Here is a 17,643-nt window from a genome sequence, read left to right on the forward strand (position 1 = left end):
TTTTCCGGATCCGGCGGACGGGAGACCGGCTGGGTAATTGCGGTCGCTCGCTACCGCCAGGTAGCCCCCAGGAGGGCGGGTGGATCCTCCCTGTCAAGTGGGGCTGAATGCAGGCGAACCTATAAAATACTGATTTCCGGGCCGCTTCTTTATACGCGCTGATCGGGATCTATACGGGAGCCTCTTTGAAATATGTATTGTTAGTAGGGATGTCGGGTGGTTCAAAAAACCCAGCAAGTCTGGGAAATTCGGATATTAAGTACAAAACCAACTCCTTAGTTGAGCTCAAAGAATAAGCCTGATAGGGTGGACTTCCGTCACCCTCAGTACTGTTCACCCAGTACTGAGTTTAATAAATTTAACGCTGTTATGGCTAGTTATATCTGTAAGGTACAGTTGAGTGTAGTGCTGCAGGACTAACCCTTTTATTTGCCCAGGCCTTTGACGCCACCTAGCTTCTTCGTTGATTATTTTATTTTGTATAGTTTTCATTGTCCTTTTAATACTTGACATGTGGAAAATAATATATGCAACACGTGTAAGTTACAAACTATAATGAATACTTATGAACCCAATAGCCGGTTTAAGAAAACATCATCAGGACTATTTCATCTACCTATTCCAGCCACTCCTCCAGCCAGAGGTAATGGTATTTATTCTGAATTCTGTGTTTATTTTTGCTTTTTGTTTAAAAAGAAAAAGTAGTTTTATCATTATACATGCATCTCTAAATACATTGAGAACCTTCTTACTCAGAGTGTAGCCAGTGGACTAGCAAAGAGCTTGTTGGACATGCAGTCTCATTCCTGACCTACAGAATCAAAATCTGCATTTAACAAGATCCCCAGGTAATGTGTGTATACACACTGATTTTGCAGATGTGATTAAATTAATGGTTTTGAGATGGTGAGAATATACTCAATTATCTGGATGGGTCCCATGTTATCATAAGGGTCCTTATAAGTGAAAGAGGAAGACTGAAGAGGCAGAGATGGGATGATGAAAGCAGAAGTCTGAGTGATGTGATAGCGGGTTTTAAAGATGAAAGGGAGCCAAGATCAGGGGACTGTGGGCAGCCTCTAGAAGCTGGAAAAGGCAAGGAAACGAATTTTTCCTTAGAGCCTCATGAAGGAACATGGCGCTGCTGACACTTGAGATCCAGTGAGATCCAGTTTGGATTTCTGTAAAGCCATAAGTTTGGGTTGCTTTAAGCCACTAAGTTTGTTGTAAATTGTTACAACTGCAATAGAAAACAAATACAGATTGTTTTTTTTTTTTTCTAATTGATTTGAAGATGTTCTTTATGTGTTATGGATATTAATCCTTAGCCAGTTATATAAGGAACAAATATCTTCTCCCAGTTTGTAGTGTGTCCCCACCCTTTATATTCCCCCAGGCCTCATTCACTTCCATCCTCAATTCTTGCTCAGCATGTCTGCAGTAGGACTCTTGGTTAACTTCCTTCTCCCAGACAATAAACAAAATAAAAAATAAACTATATGTTTTAGCAAGTGATAAGCGCTATGAAACAAAATTGAGCAGGCTGTAGGAGAGCTTGGGGTGATGAAGAGCTGTAATTTTAAATAGGGCATGTCAGGATAGGTCTTACTGAGAAGGTGATATTTTATAGGGATTTAGCCATGTGGATATCTAGTGGAAGAGTATGTCAGAAAGAGGAAACAGGGCAAATGCCTTGAGACAGGCATGTGCCTGACATGTCGGAAGAGGAGTAACAAAGCCATCCTGGCTGGAGCAGAATGGGCTAGGGAGGGGAGGAAAGGGGGTTCAGATAACAGGTTCATAGGCCTTTGCCTAAGTAAGGACTTTGCTTTTTATGTTTGTGAGATGAGGACACTGAATGGTTTTGAGCAGAGGATTGACATATAACATATTTTAAATGGATCACTCTGACTGCCATGTTGATAATAGACTGTCAGGAGGCAGAGGTGGAAACAGAGATTGGTTGGACACTGTTGCAGTGATCTGGGTGAGAAAGATGGCGGTTGGGACCAGGAGAGCAGCAGTGAGATGTTGATGTGAGAGGAGACCCAGGATGTGGAGAGTCAAGGATGGCTCCAATTTTGGCCCGAGAAAGTGGAAGAAACTACTCATTACTTGAGATGGGGAAGGCTGCCAAGTAGAACAGGTTTGGGGGGCAATGTCCAATATTGCTTGGGACATGTTGGGTTGGAGGTGTCTGTTAGACATCCCAGGGATGTCAAGGAGAAAGACATTTGAGTCTGGAATTCTAGAGAAAGGCCTAGGTTGGAGATTAAAAAATTGAGGTGTTATTGGCAGATAGATGGTGTATCAAGCCAGGGCAAGGTCATCAAAGAAATGAAGATGATAGAAAAGACAAGAGGAGCACTTTCTGTAGTCACCCTAGTTTTAAGAATTATTGGAGGGGCGCCTGGGTGGCTCAGGCAGTTGAGCATCTGACTCTTGATTTCCGCTCAGGTCTTGGAGTTCGTGAGTTTGAGCCCCACATTGGGCCCTGTGCTGACAGTGTGGAGCCTGCTTAGGATTCTGTCTCTCCCTCTCTGTCTGCCCCTCCTCTGCTCTCTAAATAAAAAATAAATAAGTAAATAAGAGAATTGTTGGAGAGAGGATAAACCGGTGAGGTAGAAGGAAAACATGGAGAGTATGGTCTCCATAATGCAAGTGAAGAAAGTATATCCAGAGGGAAGGAGTGATCAACCTGGTCCAATGCTACTGAAAGGTTGAGTTAGAGGGGAACTGAGAATAACTATTAGGTCATTGATGACTTTGACCTTGACAAGAATAGTTTCAGTGGAGTGTGAGGGTGAAAGACTGCCTAGAGGGGTTTAAGAAGAGAAAAGGAGGAGAGAAATTATAGGCAGTTAGTACAGATAGCTATTTTGAGGAACTTTGCTCAGGCACGCAAAGAGAAATGGGGCAGTAGCTGGTGGGGGAAGTAGAATTGAGAATCTATTTTTTGAAGATGTGGGTTGACTCTTTCCTTAATATTCACAGCTTGTTGGAGGCCATGCCAGTCTATTCTACCTCCATGAACTCCCAGATTTACTTCTCCCTAGCCCAGCACCCTTGCACTGTCAGGCTCTCGTCATCTCTTGTCTGCTTTGCCACTGTGTAGTCCAATGTACTCCTGCTGCCACCAGCTCAACCTGGAAACCACTGTTGCAGCTCTCTCTTACTGACTCTTTCCTAAAAGGGGAACGTTGGGTGCTTGGAGGGGGAATGGATGCTGCTTGCCGAGCTTGAATCAGGGTCCTGGCAGGAAAGAGAGAACACACTCCAATTAGAATAATGTGAGAACTGAGTAAAGGGACTTTGTCGTAAGGGAGTAGGCAGGGTGTAGGGAAGCCACAAAGTGCAGTTTCCTGAGACTCGTAACTAGGGGTCTGCATTACCCTAGGCTTGAAGGTCACTGGAAGGAAGGGAATGGAAGATACCTATACTGGATGGAAATCTCTGTGAGCATCAAGAGAGTTTCCCCCAAGAACCTGGAAATAAGGGTGGTCCCTGAGAGTTAGAAAAACCCACCCAAAACAGGTGTGGGAGTAAATCCAAGATGGTTGGTCTGTGAATGTGTGACTGAGGTGTTTGGGAACCAACTAAAGACTAGGATCCTAGGTGGATGAGCAGACATCCCATTGATTGTATTAAGGGAGCTAATAAAGGTAAAATGTTTACAATGGTGTCTGGCACTAATGAAGTAGTTGCTGTTTTTAGGGCCAGCTTGAAGAGAGGCTATCTGAACCCAAGAGAGATCACAGAGAATCAGTATCCCAAAAGCAGCTGGGGGAAACATACTTCAGCTCTGGTTGTAGGAGAAACAGGATAACCTGAATCCTTAAGCTCAAGGCTGGCCCTATTGTGGGGGGACAATATCTCAATGTTTCTTGGCTGAAAAACTTGTTACACCATCCCCTCTTCAAGGGGTTTCTAGATTCACTGAGCTAACCTTCTGGTAACAGGGCTTTGTGAGGAGTGGCCCAAATTGCCTTGATCTATTGATGCAAAAATTCAGGTCTACCTGACAGTTGTATTTCTGTGCTGGTAACTATACTTACTGAGGTGAGCATTTGGTTATGTATATAATTGTCAAATCACTTTGTTGTACATCTGAAACTAATATATTGTATGTCAACCAAACTTTAATTACAAATAAAAATTAAAAAAAAAATTAATACCTGCCCTTCTGGGGTTTGTACATAAGCCTTTATTCAGGTCATATGCCAGCCCTGCATAGGGAATTGGATCTACTCACTGCACCAATGAAATTGGGTTTTGGAGCCAGAGGCCTGCAAATCTCACCCCTCAAAATAGCCGAAGGTGCCACATTTAACAGCTCCACCTTATGCCAATTAATCTGCAACAAGTAGGAAGACAGAATGGAAGGTCTAGCTAGAAGGGGTAGGCAAGTTTCCAGGGCACAGCCAGGAAGAGGAGTAGGGGCTGAAGCTTTTGTCTCACCTTAGGTACCTCCTCCTCCAGGAAGCCTTCCTTGATCCTTGCTCCACCCAGGCTGGGGTAGGTGCCCTCCTATGCACATTGCAGGGTACTTGTCACACTGGGTAGGGGAGTTATCTGTTTACTTGTCCCAACATATCTGAGCTTCTGGAATGTAAGGACAATGTCTTATTTGACTTTGGACATATCTGAGCTTCTGGAATGTAAGGACAATGTCTTATTTGACTTTGTATCCAGGAGGCCTGATACAGAACTGATTACTCAGTTAATGTTTTCTTGGATGCATGATTTAATGAACGAGACAGACACAGAATAGACGAATTAAGGACAAGAGGGTGGACTGTAAACCCTAGAGGGGGGACACAACCTACTGCCTCCTTGTGTTGTAATCCCCAGTGCCCAGGACAGTGCCTGTTAGTGCCCAAAGTGTTCTGGATGGGCCAACCAAGGGTCAAATCCCCCTTGCCTCTTCCTGGAAGCCTCCGCGGACCACCCCTCTCTCCTTGCTGCTGATGGCCTATAGGAGAAAATCCAGTCTGCGTAAAGCATCACGGAACTGGGTCTTGCCTAAACTTGTTCCCTGTTGCTACATATGTAGGGTCTTGTCTTTCCCTTTGAAGGAAGTCTCCCTTGTCAGCCCTGTCTGGCTAAGGTAGTAGGACCTGTAGCGGCCAGTATCCCAGGCCTCTAAGGCTTCTTCCCAGAGGACGCCGCTGACTCCGGGGCCCACTCTGGGTCCCCCTCCGGAGAACAATCCCTAGGCTGCCCCAAGGCCCAGTGTCGCCCAGCCTCGCCGGAGTGGGGGTGGGGGAGGCAGCGGAGTGGGAGGAGGCGTCGGCGGCGGGTCTCCCTCCTAGCCCTCTTCCTTAACCCCCAACCCCGGGTGTCGGCTCTGGCGCCCTCCTCGCAAGCCCGCACTTCGCAAACTTTCGGAGTTTTCCTCCAGTTGCGTCACGGAAAAGGCAAGAGGGTGACCGAGCCCAGAAGGCGAGGCGGCGGCGGCGGTGGCGGTGGCGGCGGCGGCGCGGAGCGGAGCTCGAGCCCTTCGGGCTCTAGGTGTTTCCCAGCGAGGGCGGACGGGCGGGGGTCTTGGGGGATCGCGGCCCCCTAGAGCGCTGGTCGCTGTCACCCTCCCACAGCCGGATCTGGGAGCGGGCGAGTGCGGGCGAGCGCCAGAGGGAAAGAAGCGAGGAGTAGGCGGGGGCCCCGGCGCCCGAGCCCCAGGCCGCGGGAGGGCGGAGCCGGGCTGTCCCTGCCCAGCCAGGACGCACGGAAGTGCTGTGGAGTTTGCCCAATTCCCCAGCCTGCTTTTCCTCCTTCCCCCCCTCTCCCCCCCCCCCCCCCCCCCCCCCCCCTCGGCTATTCCCTCCTTTCTCCGGACGCCACCTCCCGGAATCCCTTTTTCTGTTGTTTTGGAGCTAGCTTCTCGCTGGCGGCGCAGAGGGACTGCGAGTGTTGGACGCGGAGGCGGGCTGGGGGCTCAGCCCGCCGCCCACCGGCCGGAGCCCGCGGGGCAGAGCGGAGGACGGACAGCGAGCCGGCCGGGCGCACCATCTGCTCGCCGCAGCGCACTCCCCAAACTCCTGTTGAGTGTGTGCGTGCACGCCAGGGTTGGGGGTCTGTACGACCTGCGCTCCGGGACCGGGTACCGCGGGGATTACCTTTGGACGAGGTCCGTGGACTCAGATCAGGGTCAGCTTCAGGCTCAGAAACTGCTGAGGAAATAGGCAAACAAAAGAGGCCACTCAGCTAGTGGCCAGAAGTCGCCAGAGCGCCTCGTCGCGCCCCCTCCTTCCCTAGGGTGGGGGCCGGCCACTTGGGAGGCGGGGAGAAGGCTCCTGAACCGGCTGGGGGCTGGGGACTGGGGACTGGGTCTGGGGCGGGGGGCCAGGGCCAGAGCCGGGCCAGACCAGGCCAGGCCGCCGGGGTCGACGAGTTGGCGGCCTGTTGTGTAAGCCTCAGTCCTTGTTTTCCCCGGCCTGGCTCGTTGTGAAGCCGGACACATCCACCCTTGGACTAGATTCAAGAGGCTGCTGCTTTTCTCCATGCCCCTCTTGGATTTTCTGGATTTTTGAAAACCCAGTGGCCCAGGAGGAGGAGGAGGAAGGAGGAAGGAGCAGATCTACAGAGGAATGTGAGAGCCTCCCAAGGCCTGAGGAGCCAGAAGGATATGGGAGCCAGAGCTGCCCAGGGTTTCTGGAACGGTGGTTTCTGAGTGATTCTCTTCTATTTTAGAACATTGTTCCAGTGGAAAGTGTCAAGCGAATTCTTGCCCTCTCAGAGCTGATTTCTCCGAGTCACTTGGCTTTTCTTCTGGGAGTGGGAGGAAGGAGAGACTCCCCGATCTGGGGTTGCCAAGGGAAGAGAGGAGGATTATGGACATGATCCCTCCCTGATCACAGGAGCGTGCTGGGAGACCTAATACTAATAGGGCAGTTAATGGGCAATGGGCATTGTTTTGAATAGTGGGAGGCTGGACAGCATCTGTGGGTGCTGAGACCCCAGCTTAGGTTGCTGACAGACTGAGTTGCTGTGACAGGCCTTGAGCTGCCCGTGCATTCTCAGCTCTGGGCAGGACCCTCCCCTCTTCTTTCTCTACCACGGGTCCAGCCATGGCACTGAAAGGCCGAGCCCTCTATGACTTCCGCAGCGAGAACAAAGAGGAAATCAGCATCCAGCAGGATGAGGACCTGGTCATCTTCAGTGAGACCTCGCTGGATGGCTGGCTGCAGGGCCAGAACAGCCGTGGTGAGACAGGGCTCTTCCCTGCCTCTTACGTAGAGATCATCCGTTCTGGTGCCAGCTCCAACCATGCCGACTATTCCAGCAGCCCAGGCTCTCTGGGCACCCAGGTGAGCTTGTATGACAGCTCCAGTGTGGCCAGTCCTTCCAGGAGTGGTGGTGGTGGTGGCTTCCTCTCGCACCAGGGCAGCTTCGAGGAAGACGATGATGATGACTGGGATGACTGGGACGATGGATGCACAGTGGTGGAGGAGCCTCGGGCCGGTGGGCTGGGCACCAACGGGCACCCCCCTCTCAACCTCTCCTACCCTGGTGCCTACCCCAGCCAGCACATGGCCTACCGGCCCAAGCCACCCCTGGAGCGACAGGACAGTCTGGCATCTGCCAAGCGTGGCAGTGTGGTGGGACGTAACCTCAACCGTTTCTCGTGCTTCGTGCGCTCTGGGGTGGAGGCCTTTATCCTGGGTGATGTGCCCATGATGGCCAAGATCGCCGAGACATACTCCATTGAAATGGGCCCTCGTGGCCCCCAGTGGAAGGCCAACCCCCACCCGTTTGCCTGTTCAGTGGAGGACCCCACCAAACAGACCAAATTCAAGGGCATCAAAAGCTACATCTCCTACAAGCTCACACCTACCCACGCTGGCTCACCAGTCTACCGGCGCTACAAACACTTCGACTGGCTCTATAACCGCCTGCTGCACAAGTTCACTGTCATCTCCGTTCCCCACCTGCCAGAGAAGCAGGCCACAGGCCGCTTCGAGGAGGACTTTATTGAGAAGCGGAAGCGTCGGCTCATCCTCTGGATGGACCACATGACAAGCCACCCCGTGCTGTCCCAGTATGAGGGCTTCCAGCATTTCCTCAGCTGCCTGGATGACAAGCAGTGGAAGATGGGCAAACGCAGGGCAGAGAAGGATGAGATGGTGGGTGCCAGCTTCCTGCTCACCTTCCAGATCCCCACAGAGCACCAGGACCTGCAGGATGTGGAGGACCGTGTGGACACCTTCAAGGCCTTCAGCAAGAAGATGGACGACAGTGTCCTGCAGCTCAGCACCGTAGCATCAGAGCTGGTGCGCAAGCACGTGGGGGGCTTCCGCAAGGAATTCCAGAAGCTGGGCAATGCCTTCCAGGCCATCAGTCATGCCTTCCAGTTGGACCCCCCCTTTAGCTCCGAGGCCCTCAACAGTGCTATTTCTCACACGGGCCGTACCTATGAAGCTGTGGGTGAGATGTTTGCTGAGCAGCCCAAGAACGACCTCTTCCAGATGCTTGACACGCTCTCTCTCTACCAGGGCCTGCTCTCCAACTTCCCTGACATCATCCACCTGCAGAAAGGTAAGAGCCAGAGTGGGCAAGAGACCCTTGCTAAGTTTGCGCTCTGCTGGGCACTGGGGATATGAGGATGGCCTAGAGCAATGGAGCAGCCCATCTAGTCTTTCTGTCTCATTCATTCATTCATTCAACAGTGCGTCAAGCATCTGCTGTGTGGCTAGGTGTAAGGAGATATTATTGTTCCTGGTCAGCTCTGGTTGCTGACCTCATGAAGCTCGCTGTTTACCTTTTGTTGTCCATTTGTTTGATCGTGCCTTCATTTTTTCTGTTTCTGTCTCATTTGCTCATCTGTCCATTTATGTGCCGAGCCCATCAAGGTATCAGGCTGAGTCTGGGAACGCGGAGATGACCGAGGCCCAGGCCTTGCCCTTGAGGAGCACACAGGCTTACGGGGGCCACAGACACAGATAACAAGAGCACAGAGTGGGGCCTGCCTTCCCGCTCCTCACAAGTTCCACTCCCTGCCCTTGCGGCTTCAGAGCCTGGTCTCCCCGCTGCATACCCTATCTGTGAGCTCCCTGTCTGTGTGCGGGAGGCCCCCTGTCCCCGCTTTGCAGATGAAGAAGCTGGTGTCCTAGAAGAGTGGTTGCACAGGGAGTCCCTGGCCCAGCTGAGACTGTCCCTTCCTCCTTCGCCTCCCCAAGGACACGTCCCTGTTGGCCAATTCCCAAGCCCAGCTGTGTTTTCAGTTCTCATGGCCCCCCTCTGTGGGGGAGGGACAGGATGGGCCTCTGTCTGTTAATGTTGGGCTGTCAAGGAACTGCCAGGGAAGTGACTCATCTCGGGTCACCTAGGGGCACCCGGGCTGGTCTAGGGGAGGAACAGGGGTCCAGGGCACTACCCACATGGCTCCTCTAACTCCTCCTTCCTGAGCCTGGATTCTCTTGCCTGAGCAGTGAGTTAGGGGCTGACCTGGCAGGTGGCTGAGTCCTGGGGACCACAGGCAGGGCAGATGTCAGGAGAGAGGTGTGGTCCTCCCCGGGGCTGCTTGGTAACTCAGGAAGAACGTCTGCAGGGCGTGGGGCTGGCTCCCTGGCCCCTAGGCCCTGAGGTCAGGCCTGGCTTGGTGCTGAGTTTTCCTCTGGGTGGGGCCAGGAGGCAGACCTCTGGACTGAGCCTGGGGGACAGCAAACACTAAGCTCTGCCTCAGTATCCAGGAGAGTCGGGAGTAAGCCAGCCCTGCTCTACTTTCCCGGGAGATTGACTTCTAGAACTTATCCAGCTCCTGGGCTCCTTTCTCCTCTCACTTTCTCTTCCTGCTTTCCATCTCTGCCCTTTTTCCTCACCTCTACATTCCTATCCTCCTCCCCTCTTCTATCAGCTTCAGGAGACATGTGGGGACTGTGTCCTCCATCTGCTGTGTGTTCCTGGGAAGCGCCTTCCCCTCTCTGGGCCTTAGGTTCCTGATCTAGAAAACAAGGGAGGGTAGATCTAGTGAGCTCTCAGGCCTCCAAGGGGGTGAAGACAGGAGACTTCTGGGGAGGGTCTGGTTGAAAACAGAGTGATGCCTTAGAGCTGAGTCTGAGCTCTAGGGCTGGGACGCGGCTGGCAGGCTGGGGCCCAGTGGGGCAAGTGTTTCCCTGGGCGGAAGTGGAGCCACTCTCGCTGCTGTGCTACGGCCTGGGAAAGCCGGTTCGGCCAGCTCCTCGGATGGCGTGTTTCTGTGTGGGCAGTGGCAGGGGAAAGCAGGGGCACAGTGATTAAATAGCTGCCCCTGTGCAGTTGCTGGGGACCTCGCCCTGGGCAGAGCTGGGGGGAGGAAGGCAATCCCATACCCAGCCAGAGTTCCCAGGCTTGTACTGAAGCAGGAAGAAGTAAATCTGGATGGGCTTTTCTGATTCTGGGGCAGGGAGACAGAGCTGAGAGGGCTTCTACCTGAGGTCTTTCTGAGAGTGTGGGCCCAACAGGCCTCTGGGCTGGTGCATTCAACCTTAGGCAGAGGCTAACCCATCTTCTCTCACCCTGAGGACTCCTCCTCAATAGACCAAGCCCATTGGGCTTACTCTTCCTTCTTCTGGGCTTTGCATTGCTACTCCTAGGCCCATGGTCGGGCAAGTTAGGGAGAGAGGCTTGGAATCTGGCTGAGACAGAATTGGGCAGGTTTGGGGGACCACAGCCTGATGGGGGGAGGAGGGGTTCCATGCTGGCAGTGTGGGTGGAACCCTTTCTCAGAGAAAGGAGCAGGAAAGTTGGGCCTTGGGTCCCTAGAATTCTACCTAGTCTGTCTGGACATCTGAAAGATGGCAAGAGTGTGGCAGAGGCCATGGAAGGAAACTGATGGGAGGCTCAGGTGGAATCAGGAGACCAGGATTTGGACAAATGTTGCCTCTGAGATGACCGTGAGAGCGTTATCTCCCCTCAGTGTCCACCTTAGTAAAATGGGTCATGGAGCCTGATTGGCACTGAGATGAAGCCCACCAGTCTGTCTGCCCACTGGCCCGGGCCCTGGAGCTCAGTCCAGGAGTCTCCTAAGAGGAGTAACCGTATAATTAACCATCTAAGCCAGGGAAGTTTTGGGGATGAAGGGGGCCCTAGTAATAGTTACCCTGGGATCTGGGATAAGGGGAAACAGTGACCGTCCAGGGCCCCTACCTGAGAGCCAGCCAGGGTAGGGCTATGTCCTAAGGCTCAGCACAAGCCAGGGAGGTTACAATAAGGTGGGATGATATGCAGAGCAGGAATTGGGGCCCAGGGGTGTCTGACTGCACAGCCCAGGCTGTTTCCCCTGTGCCTGACAGATGGGGTAAGGAGCTCCCCCAGGGATATGTGCATGAGCCAGAAGGGGAAGGACGAGGGAGGCTTGGGTGCTTTAGCACTGCTAACTCAGCTGGCATCCTTGCTGGGCCGGAAGCAGGCCCAGGGCTGCAGAACGTACGTGGAGGGACCATGGGACTCACAGGTTGGCCAAGGTAGAATGTCCCCTGCAGGACCAAGTGCTTGTCTGGGGGAGGAGTGGGTCCGAACCCTGTGTTCTGGGCCATCACCTAACCTTCTCTCTCCCTCCCCTCCTAGGCTTCCATAAATAAAGAGAATCATATCGCTACAAGCCCCCACCAGCTGATTGTCGCTGTCACTGAGAAGCAGTCCACACACGCTTGCGCATACTCTCTTGAGCTCTTATTCTGTCAGGTGCCATCCTAAGTGCTTTATACAGACGAGTTCAAGTTAAACCTCAACTATGCTATAGGGCAGGCACCATTATCCCATTTTTCCAAGAGTACTATACCACCAAGGGCAGTTGTCAGCAGCATCAGATCTGGTCTGGCCTGTCCCTTTTGACACCTGAGAAACCTCCAGCCCAGCAAGAGCAGTGGCTTGCTGGAGGTGACACAGCTGAGACTAGGACTCAGACCTCTTGTCCCTGACCTGGGTGGGGGCCGGGTAATTACCTCCGAGAGGTGGGGACAACATGGATTAAGGTAGGATCTTAGGAAATATGTCTGGGACCCTGGGGCTCTGAAGCTTCAGCCTCCTTTCCTGGTTCATAGGATCCGGCCTATAGGACACCTGCCAGGGCAGGAGGCTCCCCTGGGTTGAGTCCTACATGGAATGTAGCAGGGATGCTAGACAGGCCTGAGCCCTGACTCCCAGCCTGTCTCTGGGGTACGTTAGTGTTAGCTGGTCCCGGCCCCAGATCTGAGTCACAGGGTGGAGAGGTGACAGAGAGCAGGGTGGGACCTCTGCCCCCCCCCCCCCCCAGGCAGCTTTTGTCCCCCATCTTTGGCTCCCTGCCTGTCTGTGGATACCTAGCAGTTGCAGTAGATTTGTTTCTATTATTTGGGCCTCTGTCTCCTCATCAACAAAAGGAGCCTTTCTTTCCTCCAAGGCCAGAAAAGCCTTCTTGAATACAGGTCCACCCTTAGTGCACTGAGATTTTTTCAGGCAGGTGGAATCCAGGCTAGTTAGTGTCTCCTTTTCAGGTAGGATCCTTGTCGTTGTCTGGGGGCCCCACACAAATGGGGTGGCTGGGTATGAACCCTCTGCAGTAGAAGCAGTATCCACTGAGGAGGGGTATGTCTGGGCCAGGCATCCCCCGTGTGAGGGGCATGAAGGAGGCTGGGAGCCCCTAGGCAAGTCCTCCTGTCAGGGCCTCGGTTTCCTCTGTACAGTAGTGGGGTAGGGGTGGGGGTGGAGGGTGGGCAGCTGGCATCTAGGACCTCTTTAGCTCTGAAGTCTCTTATCGGGTCCTCATCCTGGGCCTTGGGCTGAGCCCTCTTCTGCTGCCCAGGTCTGGCCAGCGGGGCTGGAACAGGAGGCGGGAGGTGGCTCAAGGAAGGTGGCAGAAGGACTGAGTGGGTTGGGAACTGGTGACTGCAGAGTTCTTCTGAGTGCTGTGTGAGCGGCCCTGGAGATTCTCCAGACTTGCGACTGTCTACCCCAGATGCCATTATTAGCCAGTTAGCCGTGCACTTGCTAACTAATATGCAACTGCTTGCATAACTGCTTGTTAACTACTCCTTCTAAATCCTTCTGGAGTTATTTCCAGCATGTAGAGCCCTGGGCCTGACATACAGTGAATGACCAAAAAAAGGAATCTTGAATGCATCGGACATCTTGAGTGAGAGTAAAAAGAGTACATCTTCAAGGCCCCCGGCATGCTGTTGGTGTGCCCTGGATGCTTTTGAAGTGCCCGGGGGTGTTCTCTCCTCTGTGCCAACCCTGCCCACAGCCTTACTCTTCTGCGCACAGTGGATTCCCTGCAGCCCCGCGAGGAGTTCGTGCCAGGCACAGGCGAACTGCCTCCTCCTCCCGGCACCTGTCCCCACTGCCTTTGATGCACAATTAGCCAAGTGCCTGTTAATTCAGAGCTGAAATTCATTCACCAACTGCTTGCTGATTCATTCAGATCTTCTAAATTGGATCCCCTGCCCAGGTTCATCCCCCGTCCCCCATCTGTCACCTGGTTATGACTAGGGCTTCCTCTGGTCCCTTTAGGCTGGTGTGGGGAGGGGCTGGGCCCGTTTGTGGGGAGACGCACACAAAAGAAAACTCCAGGTGGCCTGTGAGGTGCTGTTTTAGAGTCAATAGTGTGATGGGGGTGGGGAGAAGCCTGGAGAGGGGTCCAGAGGCATTCTGCCTTGGTACTGGGGGAGGCTCTGGTGTGGAGGTGGCCCCTGAGCCTGTTTGGGAGCCTTAAATTGTGTGTAGAGATCTAGCAGGTGGAGGTGCAAAGGTAGGAAAGAGCAGGGTGAGTTTGATGAACATGGGGCCAATTCCCAGAGGACCTCACAGCTAGGAGAATAGGCATGGGCTTTGATCTGTAAGCAGTGGGGGCCGGGGGGGGGGGTTCTGGAGCTTTGAGTGCCCAGCTTGGCTGCTCTTCAGGTACCACAGAGAACCTCTCAGAGTCTGGGCCTGAGGTGGGAGCCCCTTAGGAGCCCCTTATAGTAGTTCAGTGAGGAACAGGTTGAATCAGCTCAGCAGACATGTACCAAGTGGGCTCTCCCGTGGGCTAGGCTTTGTCCTGGGTGCCGGAGACATTGAGCTCACAGACCAGAGGAAGGCAGGCGGAGCAGCCACAGGGTGGTAAGAGCGGGGCAGATGAAAGCCCTGGGAATGCTGGGAAGTACCTAATGTGGTGGGGGGGAAGGCTTCCTGGAGGAGGTGATGTCTGAGCTGATCAGGAGCCAGTGTGAGAGACGATGCTTCTGTTGGATAAAGACAGCCCTGTCCTGGAACAATGTACAGCCAGCAGGGCTGTGACAGTCTGGGTGTTGTGGGCTGTTGGCAGTGCCCCAGGTTTGGAGGGGAGTTGAGCTGGATGGAGGTGAGGGTTTGGGGAGGGTTTGTCCTGGTGGAGACACCAGGTGGAGGGTGGATAGCGCTCACGAGGGGGCTCACGGAGGGTATAGGGAGCAAATGGGGGAGACCAGAGCCCTAACTTCCCTTGTCCTCCTCCACTGTGCCCGTGCCAGGCGCCTTCGCCAAGGTGAAGGAGAGCCAACGCATGAGTGACGAGGGCCGCATGGCACAGGACGAGGCAGATGGCATTCGTAGGCGCTGCCGCGTGGTGGGCTTCGCCCTGCAGGCTGAAATGAACCACTTCCACCAGCGCCGTGAGCTCGACTTCAAGCACATGATGCAGAACTACCTGCGCCAGCAGATCCTCTTCTACCAGCGGGTAGGCCAGCAGCTGGAGAAGACGCTGCGCATGTATGACAACCTCTGATCATGTGTACCTGGCCCCCACCCTGCCCCCGGGCCTGGTCGCCGCAGCACACTCCGCTCTCTTGATCTCCCCACACCAGCAGTGGCTGGGAGGGGATGGGGTGGGCTTTGGAGGAGTCCTGGGTACCCCCGGGGAAGTCTCCCAGCCCTTAGAGGTAGGGGCACAGAAGGGGTGAGAGTGGGGTCAGGAAGCTTCTGGGCTGAGGTCTGGGCTGCTGGTCAGTTGCTTGAGGCCGGGCCACAGTCTTAGCCTCCCCTAGAACCTACAGTACTCGCTCACCTGGCTACCACCCCCTCGTTCATTCAGCAGGCACCAGGGCCTGCTGCAGCTCCGGGTCAGATGCTGGGCACCCGGGACTGCGACATGCCTGCCCTCAGGGAGTCCCCAGTAGAGGTAGGGTCAGACACAGAAACAGATGAGGGCAATGCAGAATGATTGATGGTAAATAAGGGGTTCCTGGGAGCTTAAAGAAAGAACCACTCATTCTGTTGGTCAGGAAAGGCTCCATAGAGTAGGTGATATTTGAGTAGTGTTTTGGAGAATGACAAAGACCTGCCAGACAGTAAATGGGGACAGTAGATGAGAGATGGCGGGGGGGGGGGGGTGGGGGGGACATTCAGAAGAGAGGAATAGCATGGGCAAGGGTGTGGAGGAATGAAAACACCCCCTCCTCCCACCTTTACTTTTCCCAAGTAAGTTTCGTGCCCCCTCGGTGGAGATTCTGGACTGTGTGATGGAGGGGAGGGATCTTCTTCCTCCTGTGTCCCTGTCCCTGCCTCACCTTGTCCCCTCTGGAGGAGCTGCGGGCCAACTCCCTCCTGTCTCCCCTCCACCTGCTGAGCCTCCATTACCCCTTGGCTAGGGGACCATGCAGCATCTTTACCCTGGGCTCAAGGTGCTGAGACAGGCCACTGACCCCAGGACGTTGGTGGCACCTTCCTGGAAAGGACACCCAGAAGTTACCAGATATTTGAGTTCACCAGCAATAGCTCTCCACATTCCGAGCAGGCTCGGGCCCCAGGCTTCCAGGGTCCTCAGACCCAGTGACTCCCGGAACCCTTCCTGTGGCACAGAGGGAAGGCCAAGGGGAAAAAGACGGGCTGGCTTGCCCACTGCCCCAGAAGCCCTGGGCCCGCACGCCCACGGCCAGCCTCACTGTGATGTCAGCCCCAGCTCCCTCCCTGGCCAGGTTGTGCTGTCTCCCACCCGTGTTTACATCCTCCAGGGGGCTACTCCTTCCCCCTAGGCCTGGGCATGGGCCAGCTGTGGGTTGGGGGAACTGATAGGTGCCACTGCTGGCCCCCCCTTGGGAGGTCATGGCCACTCCTGGCTCCTGCTGCTTGAATCTTTTTTCTTTCTTGTTTTCTTGATAAACCTTTTGCAATTAAGATAACAAAAGCATGGCTTTTTTGTTTGGATCCTGCAGGGATTGAGTGTGGGGGAAGGATGGAACCCTAAGTTTCCCTGGGAGCTATTGGATTATAAGGTTATGTTGGGCACAAAACCTCTAAAATTTGGGGGAGGACTGTGCTGGTGGCAGGTGCTGGCTGGGGAGCTAGAGGTGGCCATGGGCCCCAGCCGGACTCACACCCCTCCCAGACCTCACTCTCCTCATCTCTCAAATGGGTGGAGTCCTGCTAGGGTTTGGCTGTGCTCTGTGATTTCAGACTGAGGGTTGCCCGAGGAAGGGATAGGAGGCCATGCCCCACACAATCTAATTGTTCCTCTCCCCAGGGAGGCATGCTCCAGCTTTGCCCTCAGGAAAGCCCTGGTCCAGGAGAGGTGGGAGGGGACTCAGAAATTGTGTCCTTCCCCAAAGAGTCCCGGGTGTCCAGGCCGGGGGTGGCTTCCATGCTGGAAACCAAGGAGGTCCTCCCCAGCGGGGCCCTCAGCGGTGTCCCAGTCAGTATGAGCAGGAATCAATGGGAAGGAGGGCAAGGGGGACTCGGTGGAGGGAGGGCTGGTAGGTTCGGGGCCTCAAGGGAGGCTTTGGCCAGGCCAGGGGCCCAGGGAGCTTGTGGCAGTGAGAGGGGGGTAAGGAATGGCCGGTGCAGTGGGGAAAGGGCAGCAAAAGCTCTCCGCTCAGGGCAGAGCACCCTCTGGCCCTAGGTCAAAATTAGGTCAGATTTGGGACTTTCTGTGGAATTTTCCCCTCCCTCCTCCCTGCCCTCCTTCCTTCATTTTCCAACCCAGCCAAGGACCTTCCCGCCCTCAACCTCTTCGCAGCTTTGACCTCCAAGCAGCCTTCTGTAGAGGGAACTCTGACCACAATGGGGGAGTCTCCTTACTGAGGCCAGTCTGGGTAGGAGTGGTGGGAATTCCTTTCTTAACCCACAGTGCCTGGAAAGTCCCCTGTTTGTGCTTCCTGCCCTGGGAATAGCACGACCCTCTTGTGTCCCTTTCTTCAGAGGGGGAGCCACCTCCCATGCCTCCCAGCCTTAGGGTGAGGGAAGCAGTCTGACATTTTTCTCAGGAGGGGCTTGGACCTAGGAGGAGAGTCCAAATGTGAAGTCTTGGGACTGGCCAGGTCTATGCTGTAGGCGTCCTGAGATCTCTAGGCTGGGGCAGGCCCATGTATAGTGGGGAGTGAGGATGTCACAGCCATTCTCTCTGTTTCTTTATGTCTCTGTGTAGCTTGAGGTATTGGGGGTGGGGTGTGTGTGTGTGTGGCGGGTGGAATTTGAGATGGATTTGGGCTGACTGGAGCCCTTTCAGCAGGGCCCTGGGGGACCGGTAGGGGGGGTGGGGGAGCATCCTGGTGGTGGCAGAGGCTGCTGGCTGGCCTCGGTCACATGCCAGGCAGATGTTCCAGACTGAGCTGGGCCCAACTGCCTCCAATTCCCTCCCTCACTTTGCTCTGAGGGGGTTGGAGAACAAGGCCCCTCTTTCTGCCCTGGGCAGCTATCAGGACCTGGGGTGGGGGTGATGAGCCCTGATCCCTG

The 17,643-nt window shown here is 54.4% G+C and overlaps 2 protein-coding genes across 4 annotated transcripts in view; one reads left to right on the forward strand and one right to left on the reverse strand.

Annotated features, from left to right (window-relative positions):
• Positions 1-6,251, reverse strand: part of SNUPN (snurportin 1) — a 36,650-nt gene extending 30,399 nt beyond the window's left edge. The window contains exon 1 of one of the 2 annotated variants that reach the window (XM_040493327.1): positions 6,117-6,251. The gene's annotated coding sequence lies outside the window, so the exon portion shown is untranslated. The remainder of the gene's footprint in view (positions 1-6,116) is intronic. The other variant, XM_040493321.1, reaches the window with a different exon arrangement.
• Positions 6,252-6,340: 89 nt separating this feature from the next.
• Positions 6,341-16,094, forward strand: SNX33 (sorting nexin 33). Of its 2 annotated transcripts, none has more exons than XM_040493318.1 (2): positions 6,341-8,535; positions 11,545-12,641. In XM_040493318.1, exons 1-2 carry the CDS (start codon positions 7,068-7,070, stop codon positions 11,556-11,558), a joined length of 1,482 nt encoding a protein of 493 aa, XP_040349252.1. In that variant the 5' UTR covers positions 6,341-7,067; the 3' UTR covers positions 11,559-12,641. The 2 variants fall into 2 exon arrangements, with proteins under 2 accessions (XP_040349252.1, XP_040349251.1); XM_040493317.1 differs by lacking the exon at positions 11,545-12,641 and adding an exon at positions 14,448-16,094 and having other exon boundaries at positions 6,342-8,535.
• The last annotated feature ends 1,549 nt before the right edge of the window (positions 16,095-17,643 follow it).

Source organism: Herpailurus yagouaroundi, unplaced genomic scaffold (genome assembly GCF_014898765.1).
Source record: "Herpailurus yagouaroundi ecotype Mexico unplaced genomic scaffold, PumYag 184, whole genome shotgun sequence".
NCBI classification, from domain to species: Eukaryota; Metazoa; Chordata; class Mammalia; order Carnivora; family Felidae; genus Herpailurus; species Herpailurus yagouaroundi.